This window comes from Myxine glutinosa, chromosome 3, assembly GCF_964187855.1.
Source record: "Myxine glutinosa chromosome 3, kmMyxGlut1.1, whole genome shotgun sequence".
In the NCBI taxonomy this organism is placed as follows: Eukaryota; Metazoa; Chordata; class Myxini; order Myxiniformes; family Myxinidae; genus Myxine; species Myxine glutinosa.
This window is the reverse complement of record NC_136263.1, coordinates 218,197,936-218,223,380: the sequence shown is the minus strand read 5'-3', so window position 1 is coordinate 218,223,380 and position 25,445 is coordinate 218,197,936. Positions and strand designations below refer to the sequence as shown.

Here is a 25,445-nt window from a genome sequence, read left to right as displayed (position 1 = left end):
GATGAGTGGAAGGAGGGATGGATGAGTGGAAGGAAGGATGGATGAGTGGAAGGAGGGATGGAGGAGTGGAAGGAGGGATGGATGAGTGGAAGGAGGGATGGATGAGTGGAAGGAAGGATGGATGAGTGGAAGGAAGGATGGATGAGTGGAAGGAGGGATGGAGGAGTGGAAGGAAGGATGGATGAGTGGAAGGCGGGATGGATGAGTGGAAGGATGGATGAGTGGAAGGAAGGATGGATGAGTGGAAGGAGGGATGGAGGAGTGGAAGGAGGGATGGAGGAGTGGAAGGAAGGATGGATGAGTGGAAGGCGGGATGGATGAGTGGAAGGATGGATGAGTGGAAGGAGGGATATCCACGAAACGACATCCCATTACCTCAGCGTAATTCAAACCGTGAACACAGCGAATATTGGGGAGTCCATTGATCGTGTTCAAGGGATGACTATTTCGTAAGCCTTCTTCATATCATATCATATCTTATTATTAATAGAGCAAATGTATATGGTGATGTCGTTATGTCGCTATGTTTGTCGCTGTGTTTGTCTGCGACGAAAACGTCTTCTTCTTCTCCAAATAATATTACCACCCTCTTAATTAAACCTCTTAATTGCGTTAAGACTGCTGAGACCACTCAGATCTTTGCCGACCCTTTAATTCCCCCAAGACCCTTCAGACCACCAAGACCCCTGAAGACCCAAAATACCCTGAAGACCCCAAATATCCAGAACACCCCAATGACCCAAAATACCCTTCAAGGCCCTGAGGCTCAAAAAGACCATGAATACCCAAAAACCCAAAAGACCCCGAAGACCCAAAACACACCAAAGACCCAAAACACCAGGAAGACCCAAAACACCCCAAAGACCCAAAACACCCAGAAGACCCCAAAAAACACCCCGAAGACCCAAAACACCCTTGAAGGCCCTGAGGCTCAAAAATACCCTGAAGACCCAAATGTCCCTGAAGACCCAAACCACCCCGAAGACCCAAAACACCCTGAAGACCCAAAACACCCCAAAGACCCAAAATACTCTTGAAGGCCCAGACTCTCAAAAATACCCTCAAAACCCAAATGGCCCCGAAGACCTAAAATACCCAAAAGACCCTGAAGACCCAAAACACCCCAAAGACCCAAAGACCCAAAACACCCAGAAGACCCCAAAAAACACCCCGAAGACCCAAAACACCCTTGAAGGCCCTGAGGCTCAAAAATACCCTGAAGACCCAAATGTCCCTGAAGACACAAACCACCCAAAAGACCCAGAAGACCCAAAATACCCCAAAGACCCAAAACAACCCAAAGACTCAAAACACCCTGAAGACGACAAAGACCCTTAAACATCCTGAAGACCCAAAAGACCCCAAAGACCCCAAAACACCCCAAAGACCCAAAATACTCCCCCCTTGCCCTTCCCCTCCTAAATTTCAAGCAGCCATCAATCATCTGGACTGGTCTCCCATCTCTACCACCTCTGACATCAACTCATCCTGGGAATTCTTCCAAAGTAAATTGCTCTCTCTCATGCACAGATTTATCCCATCTCGTCTTCAGTTGTCATACCCTTCCTCCCGTCCATGGTACACGGAATCTTGTGGTGAGGCTGTTGCCCAGAAACAACTTGCCTTCGTCTCCTGGAAACCAAATCCAACGGAAGGAAATCTCATTTCCTTTCACAAAGCCCGAAACAAGTGTGTGTCCACCCTCAGGAGAGCCAGGAAACAATATCTCTCCGTTCTCAAGACCGAACTCTCTTATCTGTCTCCCTCTTCCAAATCCTGGTGGCGTCTGGTCAAAGCTGTTTCTGGTGTTTGTTCCCCCTCCATCCCCTCCTTTACCTCAAACGGCTACACAGCTGACTCCGCACATGAAAAAGCTGAATGCATCAACTCTGTGTTTGCCTCTAAATCTTGTGTCCCAAACCCATCCCTCTCTGTACCCACCGTACCCAGTCGTACCCAGCTGCTCCTGGACTCTGTGTCCTTTCCTCCTGACAAGGTGGAAAAGTTTCTGTCAACCCTCGACTCTGATTCTGCAACTGGACCTGACGGCGTCAGCCCACGGGTCCTAAAATCCTGTTCTTCCGCTCTTTCACTCCCTCTCTCTGTTCTCTTCACCCTCTCTTTTGCTCAAGGTCAACTGCCATCTGCTTGGAAATCAGCCAACATCACCGCTTTGCAAAAAAAGGTGCAAAAACAGATCCTAGCAACTACAGACCAATCAGCCTTCTCCCAATTATCAGCAAAGTCATGGAATCCATCATTGCTTCGGATATGAAATCTTTCCTCTTCTCCAATAGCTTGATCTCTGATCATCAATTTGGTTTCAGACCAGGTCACTCTACTCTGGACATGCTGCTTCTGCTGTCTCAACAATGGATGGAGGTCCTCAATGCCAAACAGGAAATTAGAGCTGTCTCCCTCGACATATCACGTGCCTTCGATACGGTCTGGCACCCCGCTCTGCTCACCAAACTCTCCTCCTTTGGTATACATGGAAATCTCCACGCATGGCTGGCGGACTTCCTCTCTCGTCGTAGTCAACGTGTGGCCCTGAATGGGTTTCTCTCATCTCCTCTTCCTGTTCAGGCTGGAGTTCCCCAAGGCAGTGTTCTGGGCCCTGTGCTTTTTCTGGTCTTCATCAATGATCTCTCTGACTCTCTTGAAAATCCTCTCTATCTCTTTGCTGATGACTCCACTCTCTGCCGCTCCATTCCTCATCCCTCATCCCTCAGATCGGCAGTCTGCAGCCTCCTCACTCTCTGCAGACCTGGACAAAATCACAGACTGGACAAACAAGTGGAACATGTCTTTCAATCCTGACAAATCTCACACTCTTACGATGTCTCTCCGAAAAGACCGACTGGACAACCCTCCCATCTACTTTCTGAATAATCCTCTCCAAGAAGTTCTGTCACTCAAGCTTTTGGGTCTCACTATCTGCCATGATGTTTCCTGGGAAAACCACATTTCCAAGCGGGCCTCCAAAGCCAGTCGCCGACTGGGCATCCTCCGTCGTGCGAAGCCCTTCCTTGGCACACCTGAGCTCCTCACCACATACAAGGCTTTCATCCGCAGCTCAATAGAATACTGCTCTCCCCTCTGGGCTGGTGCTCCTGCCTCACACCTAGCTCGTCTTCACGCTGTTGAAACCAAAGCGTTCAGAATCATTGGAATCTCCCGCGATGACGCTATCTCCAAGGGCCTTTCACTTACTCACCGCAGGCAGGTTGGTGGTCTTTCCGTCTTCTACCGACTCCTCTCCGGCATTGCTCCCCCAGCTCTCTCTGGGCTCTGTCCCCCAAATATTCCTGCAGGTCGCACAAGATCTGCCTGCAACCCTCTTATGGTTAAACTGCCAAAATCAAGACTCTCTGCTCACCTTCACTCCTTCATTCCTCTTTTCTCCCGCCTCTGGAACAAACTCCCTCACTCTCTTCAATCCCACTCCTCCCTCCAGGTCTTTAAAACGGCTCTTCACCACCATCTCTTATCCTCCCCAATCCAAAACCTTGATCTTTTCTACCCCCGCTAATTTCACCCCAAATCCACTTTTTTGAGGTGACTTTTGACTTCTTTCCTGGAAGTCCTTGGTGTCCTTGCGTTTTATACCTATCCTGCCTCCCCCCAGGCCCTCTGCCTCCCACACATCTCCCGATGTCCCTGCCCTCAAATGTTGTGTTTGTGTGCTTCCTCCCCTTCTCTCCCCATCTTGTCGACCGCTCCCATTTTTATATACTTTGTTTACTTGTTTGTTTGATTTGTTTGTTTGATAAATGTTAGCTCTTTCACGAGCCTCGACTCTGTATACAAAAAAAAAGAAAAAGAAAATATCCTTGAAGGCCCTAAGGCTCAAAAATACCCTGAAGACCCAAATGTCCCCGAAGACCCAAAATACCCTTGAAGGCCCAGAGGATCCAAAAGACTCTGAAGACCCAAATGGCCCTGAAGACCCAAAATACCATGAAGAACCAAAAGACCGAAAAGACACCAAAATGGTCAAAGATGCCTATCCCTCTGAAACGACGTGTGGTGAGGAACGCCGAGCGCGCCGAGTCACACAAGTATGACTAATTTGATGAACAAATTATGTTTTACAAGATCAGCTTTTCTGCTTGGTTTTTTATTTTGGCTCACCTACCTCCGTAGATTATATGGTTTTCTTTTTGTAGTTGGAAGGATGGATATGTGCGTTCTGCCACTGTGATATAATCAGACGCTTTGCTTGTAATGTGTGCTGATGCAGGTGGCGGCACAGGGTAAAGGGAAGTTTCAGGTGAAGGCAAACCCAGATGATGCTGTCATTGAGGTAGCGGCCCTGCATTCAAAGCTTACGATGAACATCACGCTCACTAGTCCTGCTATGCGACAATATGTTGAGAACAAAGGTGAGATTACACGTTTGGAGTACATAGCTTTCAGCAATGTATATTTATGTACGTATATGTAAGTTTTGACATCATGTTTTAAGATTCATAATTTTGTTTGTGCTGTTAATTTTCACTACGCTTGGTAGATTTTACGAAGCAGCTAATTTTTCATTTCTTTATCGTCACAAATTTGATCTCAGGTGGCAAACATATCCACCATCTCTTATCAAACAGACATTTTACATATCTCATGAACATTCCCCATCACATAGCCATGGACGATGTAAAGGCGTACGAGACGTGAACACAGTTTTTAATATGCTGTTTGGAATAAATATTTTTTTCGTGTTCTGACAAATTCGTCATTTTTTACATCAGTAATTTCGTCATTTGCAACTTGAACCTTGCTTCCAATCTTTGTGCTTTCGTCGTCGTGACTACACGTTTGGAAGCTAGTGTTCCCTTTTCGATTCGGGCTTTCTAGAATGAAAGGTACGAGTTTTGTTAATCCCGCCATGCAGACAGATGATTACCGTTGTGGTTTTCCTTTTTGTTTAGAAATTAGCCTCATTTAACTGTAGTTAGCTCACAATTGTAGTTCAGAAAGAGGAGAGTTTGAATGAATGCTGTGCACTTGCAATATTATTATATTCTTATCAACATTTGTCTCTATCTTGTAAATTGTATCTTGTAAATTGTATCTTGTAAATTGTATCTTGTAAATTGTATCTTGCAAATTTCATCTTTTAACTTGTATCTTGTAAATTGTATCTTGTAAATTGTATCTTGTAAATTGTATCTTGTAATTTGTATCTTGTAAATTGTATCTTGTAAATTGTATCTTGTAAATTGTATCTTGTAAATTGTATCTTGTAAATTGTATCTTGTAATTTGTATCTTGCAAATTTCATCTTTTAACTTGTATCTTGTAAATTGTATCTTGTAATTTGTATCTTGTAAATTGTATCTTGTAAATTGTATCTTGTAAATTGTATCTTGTAAATTGTATCTTGTAAATTGTATCTTGTAAATTGTATTGTTATGAATTTTGGGGTAAAGTAATATATAGATCAGGTAGATCTGTGTTGGTATCATGCTCCGACTGTCTGGAAGAAGAAGAACCATTTAGATGTACTTCAGTGGAGGACCTGTTTAGCCCGGACGTCGGATTAAGCTCCTATATTTGTGTTCATTTAAGGGTGGCCTTGTGTTAACTAGAGTAGGGATTATGTTAATTCCCCTCTGTGTGAGACCTTGTGATTTATCCATTGTCCCTTATGGAACTACACCAAAATACACTAGGCAGGCCCAATAGCACCACACATACGAATTAAATTCCCCCCACAATAAAACTCACCGGAAGTGCAGGCAGGAAGCGCCCGCACATTGCGCCAACATGGTGATAAAACATTGCTCAGGCATGCTGAGGTCATACCCACCTCGTGACGGATTGGTTGAGGGGGTTTGATGGGTAGATCACACCAATGAAAGGCCAGAGCAAGGAAGGACTTGTGATTGGCCAGGGCAGAGCAAGGAGCAACCCGCTGATTGGTAGAAGGAAGCGACGGACTGATTGGCCACCGACCGATGGCATGAGGAGGAGAGCGCTAAGCGCTCGGCCAATGGTGAAGGACTGACGTGGGAAGAACATTCTAGAGGTCGAGAGGCGACGGACTGATTGGAAGGGAGGACCGATGACGTCAAGAGACAGGATGTAAAAAACACATCTGACTGGCATTTTTCTCGCTCTTGCTCCATGGTCGTTCTTGCGCTCTGGTCTTCTTCTGCTGTTCTCCTGATCATCGTGTGCCTGCTCATGTTCTGGGTGGCAGTGGACGGCTGTGCGCTGACGATTCTCCTCTCTTGTGTTCATGTTCGGGACCTCGCGAGCGATTGCGCGTGAACGAGGGCGACTTGCCGCTGGAACACCACGAGGCCGGGGTGAGCGAGACACCCGGTGAGGCCTAGCAGCGCGCGAACGAGGCAGACTGATGCCTACTCCCCGCCAAGCACAGAGGCAAGTTTGGGGCCGACACTGTTCCTGACACAGTTCAAGCCGATTGAGCTGAGTGCACGATAACCCACACTATTTATTTTATCCAGTTATCCTCCCCATTTGTCCGTGTTGTAAGTCTGGTGAAGGAGTGCTCCATTTATGCTTTAGTTTTCATCGTCGTGATTTCGTTGAACCACGGGTTCCTTTAAATAAAGCTGTTATCTTTGTACATTGTAAATCCGGTTTTCGTTTGAGTTATTTTTTGCAGGATTGAAGACTGCTCGGCAGATCGCGTCAGGTAAAATCTTCCAGCTTCTTCCTCTTCTTTCTTCTTCTCACATGTAGATATAAAATCCGCTGTTGAACAACGCCTCAAAGTAACGCTCGATTGCTATTTGTGATTTCCTGGTCTTCACCGAGGGGAATCACACGACAGTATCTTGTAAATTGTATCTTGTAAATTGTATCTTGTAAATTGTATCTTGTAAATTGTATCTTGTCAATTGCATCTTGTCAATTGTATCTGGAAAGCAACTTCCAAAAATTCAGCAACATGGCGTTAGCTTTAAATATGCATAAATATACTTGTAACCACTTTCTAACTGACTTATTTTTATTTCAACCTTTGCTCTTTCTGGTTTAAGTACTGCACTGGTAAAGAAAAGGTGTCGCTGTTCAGCTTCAGGGTGGTTCTGCATCCTTTGCTCACAGTAAGGTCTTCACCCAAGACCAAGCAAGAGGATTGGGTTGTTTATTGGCGAGTTTGCATGTTTTTTTTTCCTTTATGAAAATGCCACACACTTGCCTAATGTGACAGCTGGGGGTAATCGATCAACCAGGTGGTGAGGGAAGAAACCCAGATGTGATGTCTTGCAATCTGTGGTCGATACACCTGACAGGGGTCTTCTTGTACCCTCCCAGCTATGGCATCCTTGGCCTTTGTCAAAACAGCTCCTTTAACTTTGCTCTGATTATAATTATCAAACCTTGCATTCCATTTTTGATTCTGGAGAATAGCGAACTTTTCACAGGTGAAATCCACAGGCATCCCAAATTTCGCTACATGTTATAAAACCTAGATTACTTGCATTTGAAGGAGGATTTGCAACTTCTTCTTCTAATTCTTGACACTGCCGCTTCCGGTCCGGTCTGGAGAGGACGCTGGCGTTACTTGTTCGCCGCTTCTCCGACTGGGCCATTGCACATAGTTTGCTTTTCTGGTGGTCGTGGCGGATTTTTGACCGTTGGGTCTGCCCTCTGCTCGGTCCCGGCTCTGCTCCTGGCTTCGCCTGCCCAGCTCCTCCAGTTTCCTCAGACCCGCTCCCGTTGTTTGTGGCGGTTGTTTGCGGCAGTGGCTGTTTGCCGCTGTGGTCTTGATTAGCGGCTGCGGTCGTTTGCCGCTGCGGTCGTTTGCCGCTGCGTTTGCCTCCTCGACCTTGGCCTCGTACTCGTCCCTTCGCTCCTGCCTGGCATGGCTCTGAGGTACTCCGCCGCAAGGCTTCTTCTGCTCACTACTCACTCCACCCCATCATGCATCTCTGCAATCAAGTACCACGGACTCCTGCGACGACCCAGATACATTCATAGAGGCTCCGGTCGTAACTTTGTTTACTTACAAACAGGTCACTCCATTCCCGTACTCTGGTCGGCTCAGCGCACTCCCACTCATCGTCCCAGCGCACCTGGTCACAGCAACGCACACGATCGCACCTCCTGTCTGCAAACCCTGGCTAAATCACCTGAGTTCATCCCCACCGTACAAAACAACATCAAGCTCACCCTGTTCAATACCTGGTCACTCAACAACAAAAGCCTCATCCTGAACAACTACATTCTAGATAATAAACTGGACTTTCTCTGTCTCACTGAAACCTGGCAACAACCTCTGGACGACTTCTCACTCAACCTCACTACACCCAATGGATATTCTTACATCAATAAACCACGCTCGGAGGGCCGAGGTGGTGGAATTGCCGTAATTCACCGACAAGCCATCAAGACCAGCCTCATCTCCATCTCATCTGCTCCATCATTTGAACACCTGGCTTTTAAACTCTCTGGTCACACACAGTCAGTCATGGCTGTCGCCTACCGCCCTCCCAAACCACACCCATCAATCCTGTCTGACTTCTCCTACTTTCTGACCCAGCTCTGTTCCCTCTCCCCCTCAATCCTCCTCCTCAGTGATTTCAATATCCACATGGACTCCACTGACTCCACAATAACCACTGACTTCACTGATTTACTCACCTGCTTTAACCTCACTCAACATGTCAACTTTCCTACCCATAACCGTGGGCACATTCTGGACCTTGTCTGCTGTACTGGATTAATTTTGCACCATCTCTCTGGCTCCGACCTCACCCTCTCTGACCACTTAGCCATCACGATGACCATCAACATCCCCACCCCAGCACCAAGGCATTATCGCACTACCAACTTCCGTAAGCTAAACGCTCTTTCACCGACCTAATTCTCATCCACCCTCTCTGATAAAATGTCCACTTCTCCCTTCGTTGACCTCCACACCCCTTCTGACCTCACTGACTACTACAACCACACTCTCTCCTCCTGCCTTGACCAGCCTGCGCCTATGAAAACCAAAACAGTTTCTTTCACCCATTCTGCTCCCTGGTTTACCCCTGAACTCCGCCTGATGAAAACTCATGCTCGCCAACTTGAAAGACTCTGCAATAAAACAGGTCTCACAATTCACTCCCAAGCCAACAAGGACCACCTACAACACTACAAAGATGCCCTCTCCCGCGCCCGCTCCGCCTACTACTCTCAAATTATCCACTCTGGCTCCGGAAACCCAAAAGCACTCTTCTCAACAATAAACAAACTCCTCAGCCCCCTGAACACCACCACCCAGTCATTCACAGTAGACAACTGCATCTCCTTCCTTTCATTCTTCCAATGCAAAATTGACAACATCTACAACAGCTTAACCACCACCGCTCCCCTTCAAACCACCTGCCCCCCCTTATCCTGCCAACCCATGTCTCAATTCTCCCCAGTCTCCCCTACTGACCTCTCTGAACTCCTCATAGGAATGAAAACTGCCACCTGCACTCTTGACCCCATCCCCTCCAGCTTTGTCAAGGCCTCCCTTCCTGCTCTCTCTCCACTTATCACTGCAACAATAAACTCCTCCCTGTCTACAGGCATCGTCCCACCATCCCTCAAAATTGCTGCTGTTACCCCCATTCTTAAAAAAACCTGGACTCAACCCTGACACCCTAAATAACTTCAGACCCATCTCCAACCTACCCTTTCTGTCAAAAGTTTTGGAACGCGCTGTAGCCACTCAACTCAAACATCACCTCTCTGCCAATAACCTGTATGAAACATTCCAATCCGGATTCCGCTCCAACCACAGTACTGAAACTGCTCTCCTCAAAATCACCAACGACCTTCTCCTCTCCTCTGACGCTGGCAACCTCAACATTCTCATCCTCCTCGACCTCAGCGCCGCCTTTGACACCATCAGTCACACCATCCTCCTCACCCGACTTGAAACCACCTTTAACATTCCCGGCACTGCCCTCTCTTGGATCAAATCATACCTCTCTGACAGAGGCCAGTTCATCTCCATCAATAACTGCAAATCCCCCACTGCTCCCCTCCCCCAAGGTGTCCCCCAAGGTTCAGTTCTTGGCCCCCTCCTCTTCATCCTTTACCTGTCCTCCCTCGGTCACTTAATCCGCCGTCATGGTCTCCAATTCCACTGCTTCGCCGATGACATCCAGCTTTTCATCTCCACCAAGTCCGTCTCCACCGCCACCCACTCTATCCTGACAAACTGCATCACTGAAATAAAATCCTGGCTTCAAATCAACTTCCTCAAACTTAACTATGATAAATCTGAAATAATCATCATTGGCCCAAAAACGCTCACCAAATCCACCCATAACTTTGCCCTCAACATCGACGGTTTCCCAGTATCCACCTCCCCATCACATCCGGAATCTTGGCATCATCTTTGACCAAACCCTCTCCTTCGACAAATACACTGAACAGATCACAAAGACAGCCCTCTTTCACCTGAAAAACATCGCCCGTCTCCGTCCATCCTTCTCCTCCACGGCTGCAGAAACCCTCATCCACGCCTTCATCACCTCCCGTCTGGACTACTGCAACAGCCTCCTCTATGGTTCACCCTCAATAATCACCAATAAACTCCAATACATTCAGAACTCCGCTGCCCGTCTACTCACCCATTCCCGGACCCGTGACCACATCAACCCCGTCCTTTACAAGCTTCACTGGCTCCCCATCCCCCAGAGAATCCAGTACAAAATCCTCCTCTTGACCTACAAAGCCCTCCATAACCTGGCCCCATCCTACCTGGTTGACCTCCTCTCCAGACACACTCCCACCCGCAACCTCCGCTCTGCTGGTACCAACCTCCTGACCCCCCCCCCCATCCAGACCAAATTCAGATCCTGGGGGGACAGGGCCTTCTCCATCGCTGCTCCCACCCTCTGGAACTCACTACCTCACACCAACAGAGACTCCTCCTCACTCACCACATTCAAAACATCACTCAAGACTCACCTGTTCAACACTGCATTCAACATTTAACCCACAGCATTTAACCCCTGACTATCCCTTCTCCCTCTCCTTCCTTTTGCTTTGATTATTTACCTATTGATTTCTGTCTTTTTGCACTTGTTTTTTGTACTCTGTCAAAGCGTCTTTGGGCTTCTTGAAAAGCGCTATATAAAATAAATGTATTATTATTATTATTATTATTATAATTATTAATCTTCTTCTTATTATTCTGTTTTTGTAAGTAATTCATCCGCTGTTAGCACGAATCTCTCCTTTGTTCTGCCACACCGATCGTTCTTTTCTCGAGCTTTAACCTTTTCATCGCAAATGTGACTTGGAAGGGACAGAGATTAACGCCTTTTGGTTGAAAATGTTGACGTCGACCAAGTTTTATCCATCTGAAAGGAAGCTGTGATTAAAATTTTATTTTCATTTTTTTTCTTCTGCATACAGAATCGAGGCTCGTGTAAGAGCTAACACATTAAACATGAAAACATGCACAGACACATAAAACATACAATGAAGGGAAAAGGTGTGAAACAATACAATACAATGAAGGTGTGAAAACATTTTGTTACCTGGGAGACATGCTGAATGGAGAAGGTGGATCAGACTCGGCAACGTTTGCGAGAGTGAGATGTGCATGGAAGAAGTTTCGGGAACTGAGTGGCGTGCTGACGAGGAGGGGAGTGTCGTTGAAGCTGAAGGGAAAGGTGTATGCTGCATGTGTGAGAAGTGTTATGATTTATGGGAGCGAGACATGGGTAATGAATGTAGAGCAGCAACGAAGGCTGGAAAGGGTGGAAATGCGAATGGTTCGGTGGATGTGTGGAGTATCGTTGAGAGAGAGGAAGACAAGTGATGAATTGCGAAAGATGGTGGGATATAGCCTGTGATGGATGCTGTGAAGAGAAACAGTTTGAGATGGTTTGGTCATGTGTTGAGGAAGGATGAAAGTGACTGGTTGAGAAGAGTGATGGAAATGAATGTAGAAGGAAGTCGAGGACGAGGAAGACCAAGAAAGACTTGGCTAAAGATGGTCGAAGAAGAAATGCGGGCAAGGGAGTTAACAAGGGGAGATGTAGAAAATAGGGCAAAATGGAGAAGATTGTCATGGGGATCGCAAGGCTAACCCCTGCTCTAGCAGGGAAAATGGCCTTAAAATGCACGTTGTTGAAGAGAGCAGGAGACAAGAGGGGGAGAGAGAGGGAAGCACACAAGCACAACAACAGCAGAGAACAGGGACGTCAGTAGATCTGTGGAAGGGAGAGGGCTAGGGGAGGAGGGAGGGGTACAACGTATAAAGCAAAAGAACACTACAAGGAATTTCAGGAAAGAAGCTGGGGATTGAATAAGGCGGATTTTGGGTGCTTTGACGGGGGTAGAAAAGATCAAGGTTTTGGATGGGGGAAGATAAGAGATGGTGGTGAACAGCTGTTTTGAAGACCTGGAGGGAGGAGCGTGATTGAAGAAAATGTGGGAGATTTTTCCAGAGGCGGGAGAAAAGAGGAATGAAAGAGTGAAGGTGAGCAGAGAGTCTTGATTTTGGCAATTTCACCAGAAGAGGGTTGCTGGCAGATCTTGTGCATCCTGCAGGAATATTTGGGGGACAGAGCACAGACAGAGCAGGGGGAGCAAGGCCAGAGAGGAGTCGGTAGAAGACAGAAAGACCACCAATCTTCCTGTGGTGAGAGAGAGAAAGGCCCTCAGAATCATCTTTATCGCGGGAGATACCAAGACAAACAACAACATGCATTTTATGGCCATTTTCCCTGCTGGAACTAGATTTTCCCTGCCCATATGTAGTTGTAATTGTCATGGTTCTCTTTTTTGAGGCAATGTTTTTATGGCCGGATGCCCTTCCTGACGCCAACCCTCTTAGTCGCCACTTACGACAAGCAGGGATACGGTGTACCTATTCTAACCAGGTTACACACCGGGAGCTGGAGATACCAATGATTCTGAATACTTTGGTTTCAACCGCGTGAAACCGAGCTTGGGGTGAGGCAGAGCACCAGCCGAGAAGAGAGAGCAGTATTCCATTGAGCTGCGGATGAAAGCTTTGTATGTGGTGAGGAGCTCAGAAGTTCGCAGAAAGGACTTTGCACGACGGAGGATGCCCAGTCGGCGACTGGCTTTGGAGGCCAGCTTGGAAATGTGGTTTTTCCAGGAAAGATTGTGGCAGATAGTGAGACCCAAAAGCTTGAGTGACAGAACTTCTTTGAGAGGATTGTTGAGAAAGTGGATGGGAGGGTTGTCCAGACGGTCTTTTTGGAGAGACAAGGTGAGATTGTGAGATTTGTCAAGATTGAAAGACATGTTCCACTTGTTTGACCAGTTTGTTATTTTTCTCCAGGTCTGCAGAGAGTGAAGAGGCTGCAGCCTGCCAATCTGAAGGTTGAGATATGAAGTGGCAGAGAGTGGAGTCATCAGCAAAGAGATAGAGAGGATTTTCCAGAGAGTCGGAGAGATCATTAATGAATACCAAAAAAATCACAGGACCCAGAACACTGCCTTGGGGAACTCCAGCCTGAACAGGAAGGGGAGATGAGAGAAATCCATTCAGGGCCACACGTTGACGATGACCAGCGAGGAAGTCGGCAAGCAATGTGTGGAGGTTTCCATGGATACCATATGAGGAGAGTTTGGTGAGGAGGGCAGGGTGCCAGATTGTATCGAGGGCACAATATATCTCAAGGGAGACAGCCCTGATTTCCTGTTTGGCATTGAGGACCTCCATCCATTGTTGAGACAGCAGAAGCAGCATGTCCAGAGTCGTGTGACCTGGTCTGAATCCAAATTGATGATCCGAGATATAGCCATTGGAGAAGTGGAAGGATTTGATGTCAGAAGCGATGATGGATTCCATGACCTTGCTGATTGGTCTTTACTTGCAAGGATCTGTTTTAGCATCTTTTTTGTGTAAAGTGGACATGTTGGCTGAGTTTCAAGCAGATCGCAGATGACCTTGAGCAAAAGAAAGGGTGAAGAGGACAGAGCGAGGGTGAGATCGAGTGGCAGAGCAGGATTTTCGGACCTTTGGGCTGATGCCGTCTGGTCTAGTTGCAGGAAGGGAGACAAAAATCAGGAAGGATTAAATTACGAAGACAAAAATAATGCATCTGTGCAACCCATGCCATTCAAGTGGAGGTCATGCAATTTTGTAATGGAAAAAAAATGTAACTCGGAATATTCAAATTACCTTTTTCTTTTTGACCCTTATTTGATCTTAAACTTTGAAAGGTTGCTGCTATGCAGGCTGGCAACTGGTGGAGCATTTACATGGGCCAAGTCGATTCCTCATTATTGTCGAGAGCAGGCTAATCAATGCGTGGATGTAATCGACCCCATCTATTAACCAGAACAAGCTGCGTAGTTTGGCTGGATCATTACCACTCACTGAAAACATTTTTATTTGAAGATGACCTTACAGGTTCTGCTTTGAGTAACCATTTATTTTGCCATAATGAATGGTTGGGAAAGACCGGTGGTCTCTCAAAGCAGATGAAGGAAGTCGTAAAATACATGCTCAAAATGTTGGCGTGGTTTTTCGAAACGTACTGATTGGAATTGGAAAATTTATTACAAATTCATGGATTTGATGAATTATTAATTCGAACGATGAAATTTGTCATACTTTTGGTTGGATTTCCTTTTATTTCTAAGAGGTGAAGCCTCCAAGCTTCCTTTTTGTCACATTTTAATTCGTCGTGAGCCTCGTCTGTCGAGCCAAGATGTCCATGATTCTTTACCCAGATGGTGTCGATTTTGTTTTTTGCTCGGGGACTGATTGGTCTGTGGCGGGGGCGATCGGGGTACTTCACAAATATGCCAGAGCATCTTTGCCTTGTGTGTCATGGCGAAACCATCAAATCAGCACGAGCAGCCTTTACCTTGTTGGATCGATCCCAGAACTTTCTGTGGTGTCTGCTTATATTGAATGCAATCATTGCATACCAAATTGCCTTGGCGATGAAAATGGGAATGAAAACTGCATTGGTAAAAAGTGGAATTCATTGCAGACTTTTGCTAATTTTACTCATTCATCTCTTCTCAAGCTGATACTATGAGGATGTTTGCTTCACACTGAAGTTTCGGTTATTTCCCAACACGTTTACAATGATTTGTATGACCGGTAAACTTTGTTTTTTTTTAATTCAAAATTGAGAACAAGAAAGAAAGAAAAACACAGAAGGAAGCAATTTGATTCAAAATTGGTTGCCATCGTATTTTCGTTTTGTTGAGTAATAATAAAATGAAACTTCTAACAATAAATTTCTGCCTCATTGCTGAAACTGGTATTTCACCTGGCACTTGCCCCTTTTCTTGTCCCATCCCTGGAACCCTTTCCCCGACCCACACTTTCTTGATGACTGCCCATGCTTGTCATCGTCCAGACGCAGACAGGACACCCTTGCCAACAGATGTTTTGGACAAAAGGAAATGTTTGAACGCTTTGGCAGCGATTCGTCACATCAAATGGTTTCAGGTTCGCCCTAAATTTTCCTTCACCGCCCCTCCCCCCATTTTTGCATTTTTCCAAAATGACTTTCTGCTTGGTAAGTCATAACAAACAGTTCACATAATAATAAGGTATATGTGATTACTCGATTATCCTTGATAATGAATATGTTGTAATGGCTTCTATTGTTTTGTTTCCTTTGCAGTAAAAGCCGATCATATTTCCATATATTACATCTATAATAATAAATGTGAGCGTGTGTCAGCCAGCCAGTCAGTCTGTCTCCTCCATAACTCCAAAACCAAAAATCCTAGCGCCCCAAAATGTTGCATGTGTACGAAGGGAACTCCAAGGGAGCGCACGGATGAAAACTGGGTGTTTGTGTAAATTAAAACACACATTTTGAAGATAATTAACATGCTTATTAAATCAAAACAAAAAACAGGCTTACCCTTGGTCAGCACATGTTCAACTCACAGGAGTCTTAACCTGCCCATTTTGTTTTGGCCGAATTTTTTTTTTGTAGACAAAGTCTAGGCTCGTGTAAGAGCAACAAAGAATAAAGTAGAACGGCACTCGGTAGAGAGCATACCTCCACCAGGCTGACCATTTTATGTTTTGTATCCCACTGATAGACCGTGTTGAAGAACAATTTTGTGTACATAGACAAGGCCATGAACACTTGGAAATATTTTAATAACACTGGGAAAAATACTCATTTGGTTGCAGCAGAAATACATTATAGAACTCACAGCAAAGGATTCACAGCACAGGACCCCGGTCGGAAATGAGCATTCTTCCTCGATTGAGCGAACTTAGCTTAATTTTATATCATTCGGAACAATAGGGGAATTGATGATTGGGTCTTCACAGGAGGAGGGGGTAGGGGTGAGGAGATCGGGGGCCGAGGGATTCCGATAAGGGGTTTAGGGAGGGGTAGATATGGGTGATGGGGTAGTCTTCTTGGCGCCATGAGGATTTGCTTTCCATTGTACTCGAGGTTTCCCCAAGAGCAAAAGGGCCTAATGCATACCAACTCAGGGTGTGGTCACATTCTGTCTCCATGCGCACTTGCCAGTTTGATAAAGATGAAACTCACAGATGTCCAGTGGTTGCTCAACTGCACGTTTTGAGAACCCATTTGATCTTAAAAGAAATATGATTTAACTGTTGGCTCTACAGATGGGATGCCGGTGATAACTCACCTGCCCTCCTCACACACATATATGTCCTTTTATAATTCCACAACCGGATCTGGATTTGGACCTGAACCAAAATATAATCAGCTTATTCTTGTCACCTAACCAACTCGTCCACAAAGTTTAGTCATGACTCGTCCATAACTTTTTAAAATATCATGTTATATATCACTTTTTGCCCGATCTCCCAATGGTGAAGAATCACTTAAAAATTAAATAATTCTCGTATTCGAATCCATATTCAGATCTTCACCAAAATCAAACCGATTAGTCCTTGTCACACACACAACCGGTCCACCAGGTTTCGTCCAAATCCGTCCACAACTTTTTGAGATATCCTGCTATATATAGTTTTTGGCCCGATCTCCCAATGGTGAAGAATTACTTAAAAAAATTATACTATCCGGATCCGAATCCAGATCTCCACAAAAATTTTATCATCTCGTTCTTGTCACATACACAACAAATATGCCGAATTTTCTTTGAATCCGTCCACAATTTTTTGAGATATCTTGTTCACAGACCGATAGACACATAGACAAACTAGAACGCCACTCAGTGGAGCGCATACTCCCGCTGTGGGTGGCCGCTGCTGAGCCCTATCTTCCAATGGTAAAAAATCCTTCAAAAAAATTCCTGGATCCAGAATAATATCCTGAGCTTTACCAAAAACTAATCAATTCTTCCTTATCCCAAGGGCAATCATCCCACCAACTTTCATCCAAATCCATCCAGAACTTTTCCAGATATCTTGTTCACAAACATACGAACACACACACACACACACACACACACACACACACACACACGGACACACACACACACACACACACACACACACACACACACACGGACGGACACGATCGAATGCATTACTCCCTGGCGGGAGTAACAAACAGACAGCACCTTCGGTGGCAGAGGTAAAGATGCCATGCCTTGAAACCACAGTGACCCCCCTCAGACATCTCTCGGAGTAAGGGCAGCTTTTAGAAAAGCTCAGTTTGTGTCTGTGCCAAAAACTCTGCCCTTTTGACAGCCCATGCCTTCCCCCATCTTCTCAAGTGTCACAAGCATCACTTATACATGTATGTATATACAGACTTGGCATTTAATATGGAATATTTTTTTTGTGGGGGTGAACTTACTTTTCAAGATGACTTAGAACCAAAAGTTCATTGGAATTATGTTGAAATTATTCTAGATTTTGTTAATGTGACCTTTAAAAGAAACAAAAACCACATTTGCCATTTCGAAGCAAATAAATTGATCCTTGAAAGTGATGTAAACTGATATCGAACTCAATTCATGGACAGTACTGTGTTAAACTTCTGTACGTTTTCCAAACGTATCTCTTTATTTTGCACATTAGCCAAATTTATTTTCAACAAAAACAAAAGCTAAATTATGACTGGGATTACGGACATTAAAATTACAGTTCAGTACTTCGTGTAACCCCCACAAGCATTCAGGAGAGCACGTACACTTCGAGGCATGCTGTTCACGAGATTTGCCAAGGTTTGGACAGGAATCGCTTGCCATGCAATGACAATAGTCTGCTGCAATTCATGCACAGAGGTCGGCTGCTGGTCCAAGTTGTCGATTTGACGCGTTAATTCTGCCCACAAGTTCTCTATCGGATTCATATCCGGGGACATGGCAGGCCACTCCATATGCTCTACACCATGGTCAGCAAGAAAGTGTTGGAAGTCGATGATAAATGTTGTTCCTGGGACAGCCCCAAATCTCCATTCACTTACATGTAAATTTTCCTCTCACTATCACTTTTCTTCATTTCCCCTTAACACCTCTATTCCTTCCCCCCTTGGTCTTATGGGCCTTTTACTCTTACTATCAATGATCACTGTTGTTTAGTAGACCACTCAAACAATGATCCTACGAATATTTGCTCCCTCTCACCGCCCTTGAGGACCTATGATCCTTCTAACCTTATGGACCTATGATCCTTCTAACCTTATGGACCTATGATCCTTCTAACCTTATGGACCTATGATCCTTCTTCTACTATTGACACTGAGCCTTATACATATCATCTGGCAGATCAGCTAGTAGACCACTCAAACAATGATCCTACAAATATTTGTTTATGCGTAGGAAATAATTTAATTCTCCTACAACTCTCTTCACCATCTAATATATTAACAAAGTATATGTTTGAGTTTGGTTCTTTGTCAAGATATTTGAACTGAGCTAAAATAAAATGATAAACCTCCCTCGATGTCCTTGTCTGAGCACCTCCTGTGCCACACACCATTTTAAAATTAAAGTATATATTTTCCTGACAACCATCAAAGTTTTCTGTCCACTCAAAAATATTTCCATCTTTTTCACCCAACTCACCAGTATTTAAAATAATTCTCTTATTTGTTTTGTGAACTTTTTTACCAGTTTTTTTTTTTGTTGTTGTTGTTTTTTTTTGTATTCAAGATCGAGGCTCGTGAAAGAGCGAACATTAATCACACAGAAAGACAGACAAACAGACACATCAAACAAATAACATCGGGAGCGGTAGACAATATGGGGAGAGAGGGGGAAGGACACAAACACAACACTTGAGAGCAGGGACCGAGAGACATGGAGACATCAAGAGAAATGTGGGAGGGAGAGGGCTTTGGGGGGAGGCATGGGCAGGTGGGGGGGGGGGGGGGGGTGGGAGAGGTATAAAACATATGGACACTGCCAGGACTTCCAGGAAAGAAGTTGGAATTTCAAACAAGGTGGATCTGGGGTGAATTAGTGGGGGTAGAAAAGATCAAGGTTTTGGATGGGGGAAGATAAGAGATGGTGGTGAACAGCTGTTTTAAAGACCTGGAGGGAGGAGTGTGATTGAAGTGAGTGTGGGAGTTTGTTCCAGAGTCGGGAGAAAAGAGGAATGAAAGAGTGAAGGTGAGCAGAGAGCCGAGATTTCGGCAGTTTAACCATCAGAGGGTGGCTGGCAGATCTTGTGCGACCTGTAGGAATATTTGGGAGACAGAGCACAGAGAGAGCTGGGGGAGCAAGCCCGGAGAGGAGTCGGTAGAAGACAGAAAGACCACCTACCTGCCTGCGGTGAGTGAGTGAAAGGCCCTCAGAGATAGCTTCATCGTGGGAGATTCCAATGATTCTGAAAGCTTTGGATTCAACAGCGTGAAGCCGAGCCAGGTGTGAGGCAGGAGCACCAGCCCATAGGGGAGAACAGTATTCCATTGAGCTGTGGATGAAAGCCTTGTATGTGGTGAGGAGCTCAGGTGTGCCTAGGAAGGACTTCGCACGACGGACGATGCCCAGTCGGCGACTGGCTTTGGAGGCCAGCTTGGAAAGCCTTTTCAATAAGTCTTATTTGATATTTTTCACATGCATTGTTTTCCATTTATATACCAAGGTTGATTACACCTCCACTCTTTAGTCTGGTTGATACTTGGTTCTATCATTTATATGATAGTAAAAAAAGGCGGCGGTAGCCCGTTAAAATCCCTAACCCCCTTTTTAGCTTATCACTTTTATATATCTTATCACTTATATATATCTTATCACTTATATCTTATCACTTATTTATCTTATCACTTATATAACCATAAGGGAGACTATCAATTCCATTTTCTAAAATAAACCTCTTATCATCAAAAGCCCCCAATGCTTTCTTATTCACCTCTTCTGAATATAATTGATGTTTATAACTTCTTATTCCATTAATCTTTCTAAACTCTTCTTTCTTTGTTGTTAAACAGTTATAATAATCCTTAAAGTTTATTGTTTCTTTAATAACATTTTTCTTTACACCTTTTAACTTCTTATCAGTCTTTTCAACGTTATTCACAATGTATTTATAAGCATAAGCCTTGGACCTCAATCCCACAAATTCACTCATAACATTTCCTCCTAATTCATCCTTGAACTTTCCAATCACCTTTTTATTTTTAGAAGAGAACAACTCACTCTCTGGACTGTAATTACTTGTATCATAGATATTAATGTCCTTTTTCATGTCTGAATAAACATCATCAGTATTAATTTTCAAAATAAAACTATCTGTATCCATATAAAGTAGATTAACATCATTTTGATATTTCTTCCTCAAGTTATTATAAAAGTAATCATACATTAATGACTTTGATAAATCAAGAATTGATGTTCCAATATAAATAGGTTTGTCCATTTCAATACTCTCTTTAACCAAATGGATCGCACAAAAGTTCTCAGTAAAGACCTCGGCTCTTATAAAACTCGGTCTATTAATTAATTTTGATGCTTGTTCCCAAGATGTTGATAGTCTGATATTTTGTCTTTTCCTCACGTTCTCCATGGTCTTACCAAAGACCGCATTATTCATCAATTTATAAAAGTCTTTCTCAAAATCTGTTTTTGACTCTGTTTTTCTTTGTGTATTAAAATCAATGTACTCCTTTAGCCAATGACTTTGATTGAACTTTAGAACCCTATGGATCTTCTCTACTCTTAGACCTTTTGATAAATATTGTCGCAAATTTATTTGGTGTAGAACATAATTTTTCTTGTTATATAATGTAGTAAGTAATTTTTCTGTTGATTCACCGAGATCAAACGAGCGTTGATAATCACTCAACCATTCTTTCTTTGGACTTTCTTTCTCACAAGCAAATGGAAGATCTTTATGTTTGATATGAAGTTCTTCAGGATATTTTAAATCGACCTCAAAATAATAACCAACCTTTGAATCATCCAATTCTTTTTGTGTAGAGATACATCCATCTTGTAAAACCTTTTTGTAGTCTTTTTCCTTTACCCATCTAAGTTTTCCATAAGGAAGAGCCTGAGACATTGCCCAGCCATACAGGTTGTTCGCGTCATAGTACATCAAGTAAGAACTCTTTTTCGTTGAATCATAATTTGGAAGATATTTGTTATTTGCTTTTGCATATCTACTTGAGCAGACTTGTGAAATTCCACCTCTTTTTGCCTTTTCAATCATCAAAATCATATCAACGTCGGTTATCAAATCCAAAGCTTGTTTTGTCATTTTCAACATCGCGCTCCAAGCCAATCCAGGTGCTGTGTAGTAGTGAGCAGGATACAATCCATATCCAGTGCGACAAACAGATCTAAAGCTTCAAATACATCGGCCAATAAAAGCACATCCGTTTTGAGATACAAATCGTGATACTCGCCAAGATTCTTGATGTTATATTTTTCCCAAACATTTTGTGCATGGACATAATCTTTATCAGATATATGACTGTTGTTTAATTTGTTATAGAAATTTTCTTTTGAAGGAAGTTGTGTTTCATTGAATCTCTCAAATGAGTCCATATAGTCATAGGGGTAAATTCCCTTTTGTGTTAGAAAATCTTTATCTGAAAAATACTCTGAAAGACATGGAAACTCTTTTAGATTTTGAACCAAGTTAGCCAATGGAATTGCCATGAATTTAAATGTATCAAGAAATCTGATATGAGTAATAGGAGATGTGTGAATTGTTTTTGTGAATGAAATGTATTTCTGATCCGTGTTAGGAATTGCTGAAATGTGTCCAGATGTCTTTGAAAGTTCATTAATAAATAGATGCGTATCATAATGAGTGTTGTTATGAAGAAAGACAGGAATGAAAGAGGGGAGTTTATAATTAATATTACAACTTTGATGAGCCGGACCTCTATATTTACCAGTGAGATGACAATGATCTCTAACCTTTAGACCTTCACAAAATTTTTCCTCACAAATATGACAAACATTGTTTTTTCTAAATTCCCTTTTCTCTTCACTCGTCAACGACATTGGTTTATTGGTTTCTCTCATTATCTTGGTTAATCGAACACAGTCTTTTTCTAGTCGTTTCACAAACTCCTCTGGGGTATTTGAGCCTCTATACTCCTCTAACTTGTTATATTTATCACCAACGGATGATTTGATATAATAACAAAAACCACAAGGAGTATGTTTTTGATATTTATTTGTGTATGATTCTTTTGGAGCTGGGGAAGCAGTATCTATTTTTTCGAGAATACTTTCAAAATCAGCATATATTACAAAGGGATGTTTGATCATTTCTTTTCATCTTTGAATGTGATCTTTGAGCCTTCTTTAGGCATATTGATTACCGTTGTTTTATGATCACCACAATAATTTGAATGTTTATCTAATCTTTCTTGTGAATTGAAGAAGTTAAGACAACGCAAACAAATATATATTTTATTTGTTCTTTTACATACTTGTGGTTTTATTAATTTAGCAATATCTTTGATGTATGTATAATGTGAATTTTCCTCTGAATTAATATATAGAAGATTAATATGAGTTTGTTTACAATTGTCAGAAAGCTTTAAAACCTGAATGTTGTTTGTTTCTTTTAGACCATAAACATTAACTGATAAATTATTCATTTTTTCAAATTTAGGAATATCATTTAAAGTCAAAGGAAACTTTAGATCTTTCGTATTTAATGTATTCTCATATTTTTTATAATGAGATACTCTTTCATCATGAAAATGTGGAGGATGTAAGTGTGCTAGAATAGACCAGAGAAAACATTTATTGTCTTTATTTTTGATATTGATAACTGCTTTTCTATTTTTGATAACACGAGGTAAATCAATGTAAGAAGAAGCTTTTAGAGGATCTGATTTAAGAATATGAATGTCTATGAAAATAATTTTTCCTATATTGAATCCACTTCCTACGATTGAATTATCCACATCTTGCTCTTGTTTAATAAGTTCATCATAGACTCCTGATGTTTTAAAATCTTGATATGAAGATATAAAGTGTGGCTCCGTTCTCATGTATGGTGTATCTATAACTCCTTCGTCCTTTGTCATTTCTAATTTTACTCCCATATAAAATTTAAGTGGTTTTTTTTTTTTTTTTTTTTTTTGTATACAAGATCGAGGCTCGTGAAAGAGCTAACATTAATCACACAAAAAGACAAACCGACACACAAAACACAAAAAACAAGGGGAGCGGTAGACAAGATGGGGAGAGAGGGGGAAGGACACAAAAGAGAGGGGGAAGGACACAAACACAACATTTGAGAGCAGGGACATCGGGAGGACTTGGGGGGAGGTGGGAGAGGATTAAAACATATGAACACTGCAAGGACTCTGGGGTGAATTACCGGGGGTAGAAAAGATCAAGGTTTTCGATGGGGGAAGATAAGAGATGGTGGTGAACAGCTGTTTTAAAGACCTGGAGGGAGGAGTGGGATTGAAGGGAGTGGGGGAGTTTGTTCCAGAGGCGGGAGAAAAGGGGAATGAAAGAGTGAAGGTGAGCAGAGAGCCTAGACTTTGGCAGTTTAACCAGAAGAGGGTTGCAGGCAGATCTTGTTTCATTTCTTTTAGTGTTTTTTCAATCAACGTTTCAACAGCAGGTTTAACTATTTCTACAGCATCAACTATAGACTCTGGTTCATGAGGTTTGAAGTTAAAGACTTATTTTAATATGTCCTTTGAATGCGCCATCAGAGTTTTTAGTTGTGATAAAATTTGATAAATGTTTGTTTGTTTTAAGATGGGCTTTGAACCCCTTCTTTAGGATATCTCTATTACAGAGACTACAATGTTTTTTGTTTATGGAAGTGGTGATAATTGATTTAGAATGTTGTAAGTGTGTTTAACTGTGAGTATGTGTTTTCTATAATGTTTTACTTCCTTTTCGCAAGTATCACAATAGACCATATTTATAGGGTAAGAAAACAGAGTGTTTTATATATATCACTGTGCTTAAACTAAAACACCTTTTCGAGCATTTTCGGCTCGTTTTATATATATAACTTTACTTAAACTAAAATGCCTTTTTGGCTTGTTTTATATGTATAACTTTACTTAAACTAAAACACCTTTACATCTCCCAATCCATATCAGAACCAGGGTCATATTCAGAATCAATCTCACAATCAGAGACATCTGAGTCATCAATAAAACTACTATCATAACTGTCATATTGACTCTCTGAATCAAAACTATCTACTGAACCTAGACTCTCCGTATCACAGGAGCAGAGACTCTCTGTATCACAGAGGCTCTCAGTATATGAGGAAACTTCTGAGCAGGAACTATCACTCATTTAATTAGCAGGAAAAATATTCCCATCAATATCAATATACTTTCTTTCATTAACAGATTCAATCACTACATTTTTAATATCAAAACTTATCTTAAAATAATCTCTAATTAACATAGAACGAAATGACATTTCACCAGAAATATTAACATCATTCATTTTACTGAGATCTACACCCTTTGGATTATTAAAGAAAATACAAATGTCTCCTCCAGAATTATTAATGGTCTTATCATTCATTTTCAAATGTCTTATCTTATCTTATCAATCAATCTTATCATTCAAAGTATCGCGATCGATCACTTTTTCAAGCTTTGAATAAATTGCCAGGAGTAGAGGAGAAACTTTTGTTAGATTTACTTCAATGGATGTCTTTCCAGGTATAGTTAGAGCTCTTCCTTTAAATGAAATAGAGGGGCTCATGTTATTTTCCATAACTGGTTTTACCCAAAAATCTCCATATTTATCTTTGTTCAATTTAACATCTTTGACATTTTTTTCTATATCTTCCACCGAAGTAGAGATTGATTGAAATTTGTCTTTTGTGTTTTGAAACATTGTATTTATTAGCTAATAAACTTGCGTTTAGTTTAAGTAAAAATTTACTCTATAAATATGATGGAAGGATATTTAGAATTTCCAGACTCTCCATATGATAAATTAGAGAATTGTCCGGCTTGTGATAGAGTGGGGCTTAATGATGAGGATTCATATAAACAATGTTTATTCTGTGATTATCTTCTAATTAATGAAAATAAAAAAAATAAAAAAATATATCACTTTTAAATTAGAACCAAAAATGAATTACTTTACAAGATTAATAATAGAGATGAATG

At 42.5% G+C, this 25,445-nt stretch overlaps 2 protein-coding genes and 1 long non-coding RNA gene across 6 annotated transcripts in view; all 3 read left to right on the top strand.

Moving 5' to 3' along the window:
* The window catches only part of LOC137422863 (uncharacterized), a 635,168-nt gene that overhangs the window by 356,848 nt on the left and 252,875 nt on the right, over positions 1-25,445 (top strand). The gene's annotated exons all lie outside the window — the stretch shown is intronic.
* LOC137422865 (spermatid perinuclear RNA-binding protein) overlaps positions 1-25,445 on the top strand; it is a 113,533-nt gene that overhangs the window by 82,568 nt on the left and 5,520 nt on the right. Inside the window, exons 8-10 of one of the 2 annotated variants that reach the window (XM_078775058.1) lie at positions 4,244-4,385; positions 6,632-6,661; positions 15,318-15,409. In XM_078775058.1, the coding sequence (XP_078631184.1) occupies positions 4,244-4,385; positions 6,632-6,661; positions 15,318-15,409 (264 nt within the window). The remainder of the gene's footprint in view (positions 1-4,243; positions 4,386-6,631; positions 6,662-15,317; positions 15,410-25,445) is intronic. The other variant, XM_078775059.1, reaches the window with a different exon arrangement.
* Positions 23,175-25,360, top strand: LOC144891180 (uncharacterized). Its single transcript, XR_013622769.1, has 3 exons — positions 23,175-23,401; positions 23,868-24,857; positions 24,897-25,360. It is a non-coding gene; the product is annotated as an uncharacterized LOC144891180 (long non-coding RNA).